Below are 3,705 nucleotides of genomic sequence, written 5' to 3' on the forward strand. Positions count from 1 at the left end.
TAATTGCTCTTTTGTGATTAAGAACTTTTTATGGATTGGAGTTTTTCTCTTCTTATGTCTTCATAATTTTTGTATTTATTTAGTGATATTATCATTCAAGGAAGGTAAAAAGAAAAGTTAGCCTAATTTCTTTTTCGTCTTGTTGATGTTAGAGTGACTTGTGTTTGAATGAACATTCTTGATTTCGCCTCATTTAATGGATTTTTTGTTATTGGCATTAAAATTTTATTTTGATTGTATTTCTTATGGTAATCAATTTGACAATGCTTGATTCAGTAAAAAATGCTATTTGCTTTTATATCCATATTGCTTTACTGCTTATTTACTTTACTAACTTGTAAATGTGATCAAATGTTGGTTAAGAATTTGTTATGGATTGGAGTCTTCTGTCATTTTATTTTGGGAACTTTTACTTTTGATTGAATGATATTTTGATTATGGTGGTTCCAATTTATTGTAATTATGGTGGTGTGCCTGTTTTGTTATTATATTTGTTAATGGTATGTCACAATTTAATTAGTTTGATGATACTGGATCCATCACAAATACTTTTTGATTTTATAATATTTTTTTCCCTGCTGCTTTTAACTTGTAAATGTGTTTAGATGGTGATAAAAAATAAAAATAAAAAAAACTTGTTATTGATTGGATTAAGAACTTGTGATTTTATCAAATGAACAAATTTGTGTACATTTTAAATATTAGAAGTGATTTTAAGTTTGAACTCATAAAAAAAAATATATTTTTATAAATATTATGTAATTACATTCAACCAGATTTTGTTGAGGTTTATCAAGCTGAGTTAGTAGGTCAATTTACACTTAAAAAAAGCTCCAATAATTATAAACTATTCATATTTCAATCTGGTGTGTGTGCAAAAAAAGCTACATATAGTCTTTTTAATTAATAGATCAAAATTACAAAAAATACTCTCTTCAGGAGAATATATATATTTTGAAAGAAAGAGCTACTTTGTAGCTATTTAGTGAAAAAAATAAGGAAGTAAATAACAGCCCAAAACTACAAAGCAACACTACATATAAAAATCAGCTCTTCTAATAGCTTTCATAAGCCATCTAGGGAGATCTAAACCTTGATACTAAAATAGCTCCCTTTCATAGATTAGCATCCATTGAATACTTCTTCACAAGGTCCACAGATTGGGTGACTATCCACTGAGGATCCTAGCAAACATTCTTAAAGATTAAGTTACACCTTGATTTCCAAATGAACCAAGAAAACAGCAGAGATAACAGAAGCTCTCTCCAAAGGTTATTATCATAATTGATATCCTCTAACCAAAAACCAGCAGATAATTCTCCAAACCAAAATAGTTTTGGAGCAAGAGTTAAAAGAGGTTATTGATATATTCCCTGCTATTGGGCTTGTTTGGATTATCTTTTGGAAAACCCAGAAATGTTTTTTTTATAAATTAAGTACTTTTGAGTTCAAAAAAAATTGTTTGTATTGGTTTTTCTGCAGAAGCAGAAACAAATAAAAAAAGCTGAGAAAGTGTTTTTTTTTTTAAAAAAGTTAGTCATATGGTGTTTCGAAGCTGTTTTAAGATTACAAAAGTACTTCTATTTAATCTATCAAAACATAAAATACATAAAACGTTTTAACTTATTCCGAAAAGTACTTTTTTTCTAAAAATTTTTTTACTAAGCTTAAAAAAAACACTTTTTTTTTAAGTCAACCCATTATCACATGAAGCATAACAATCCTCAGAAACTAAATTGATAGCGCGAAGAAAAACTCAAGTTTCGATTTTTTTTTTTTTATGCAAAAGAGGCCACATGAAGAATTTGATCGCCAAAGATATTTCCACCCAATCCATTGATCATTGGAATCATTGCTAGAATTCAGAAAAATTGTAAACTGAAAAGACCACAGATGATCTATTAGAGTTTGGCATCCAAAACCAAGAGTTTTCAGGGCCCTGATTAACTTAGCTAAGATGGCTGATAAGAGAATTGAAATTAATACTCAAGAGGTCAGATAAAAGCATTATAATCCCAATCACTCTCATTTATCAGTCTTGAGATGTGAATATCAACATCAATGAGATCCATATTGATAAAAGTTGGCTTAAAATTAATAGGAATATCAAAGCACCACGGATCATTTAACACAGAAATGCAATTTGAGTTAAAAGAGTTGATCCAAAGATGCAGGAGAATATTACTCCCAGTTAATTGTCAACAAACAAAAAAATAATAATGCATTAATTAATTCGGATTATGAAACTCATCATATCAACATCAACTGAAAAAAATTTCCTTTCTCCTTTTCCTCTTCTCACAAATTAAATTTCAACACAAAAGAATCAAAAGAATTCAGTGTTTCTAATCAACAAATCAATTTGCATAACAAAAGAAACAAATGAATTGAGCATTATACAAGTTTGTACAATAAATAAATAAAGAAATAAACAAATCAAAATGATCTTTTAACACCCTTGAAATCCTTAGAATCAATGCACTCAATTTGAGCTCTATGACCATTCAACAATTTCAACAACTCAGTAACCTTCTCTTTTGTTCCTTCACTGCAACCAATCTGCAACAACACCAACAGTTTCTGAAATGCCCCAAATTCAAGACCTTCAATCAAACATTTAACTCTTTTTTCATCTTCATATTCTTTCTCACAACTCTTCTTGCAGCAACATATCTTCCACATCACCGAAACCACGAGCTCCGTTGCCATCTCCGATACCCGAAAAATCTTCTTTACCAACACCGGCATTGCCAACGCATTACCGCGGGCCATCTCCCTTCCACTCTCATAGTTTAGCACTACGTCGAGCACCGCCAATGCTCTTTCGCACATTTTCTTGTCCGAATCAACAAGAATTTCCAAGAGCTTTGACACTAAATTCAAATCTATAAACTTTCTTGCAATCTCCTCACTCGAAGAAACTAAGTTGAAAATTGTTGTAAGCGAGGCCTTTGCAAACACGCCGGAGTTTAAGATCGATATGATGGAATTTATAGATTCCGGAGATGAAAGACACTGGAGAGCCTTGTTATCGAGCGGAAACAAGAAAGACAATACTAAAATGATCTCTTCCAAGACTTGATTGTTCGAGTTTTCCACCGATATGCGAGAAAACAAATCAAAAGATGAAGCGAGAACTAGGCTTGTGCCGGCATCGGCGATACGCCTCCTGTTTCTTTCACTTTCCTTCATTGTTTTTTTGATCTCCGCAACCAATTCCGCGCAACGGTACCGGTCTCCTTCCTGACTTGCCAAAGTAATCTTCGATAAAATTTTTTCTATGTTCAGGTTCGACATTGAACTCTTTCTTCACTGAAAATCTTTGGGATTTTATTATGATCTTTGATGGTTGTAATTTGTGATGATGTTCTTGAAAATGAGAAGATAATAAAGTCATTATATAGGAAGATGAAGGTGAATGATTCAAGAGAGAAAAATAAAATGGATGTTGACCGTTGAAGATTTGAATGTGAAAGCGCGGGAGGGAAACGAGTGTTGAGAGGGAGTTGGTTAGTCATGTGGTGAAGGGAAACGCCGTTAGGTTTGGGGACTTTGACTTGGTTGATCAAACAAGTGGTCAATTGTTGGGTTTGATTGGATCTCTTCAACGATGATGATGTGGGTGAGTCGGTAAGATCTTTTTTCAAAACAAAAAATATTTATATATATATATATATTTTTAATGACTTATTAGCTTATTAAATC

At 31.7% G+C, this 3,705-nt stretch overlaps 1 protein-coding gene across 1 annotated transcript; it reads right to left on the reverse strand.

Annotated features, from left to right (window-relative positions):
• Positions 1–2,436: 2,436 nt before the first annotated feature.
• Positions 2,437–3,297, reverse strand: LOC120263630 (U-box domain-containing protein 20-like). Its single transcript, XM_039271597.1, has one exon. The coding sequence runs from the start codon at positions 3,295–3,297 to the stop codon at positions 2,437–2,439; it is 861 nt and encodes a 286-aa protein (XP_039127531.1).
• Between the last annotated feature and the right edge of the window lie 408 nt (positions 3,298–3,705).

The sequence above is a fragment of the Dioscorea cayenensis genome, chromosome 6 (assembly GCF_009730915.1).
Source record: "Dioscorea cayenensis subsp. rotundata cultivar TDr96_F1 chromosome 6, TDr96_F1_v2_PseudoChromosome.rev07_lg8_w22 25.fasta, whole genome shotgun sequence".
Taxonomy (NCBI): Eukaryota; Viridiplantae; Streptophyta; class Magnoliopsida; order Dioscoreales; family Dioscoreaceae; genus Dioscorea; species Dioscorea cayenensis.

What these genes read in the sequence shown, in the direction of transcription:
- LOC120263630 (XM_039271597.1), bottom strand. Translation starts at nt 3,297, where the DNA reads ATGTCGAACCTGAACATAGAAAAAATTTTATCGAAGATTACTTTGGCA.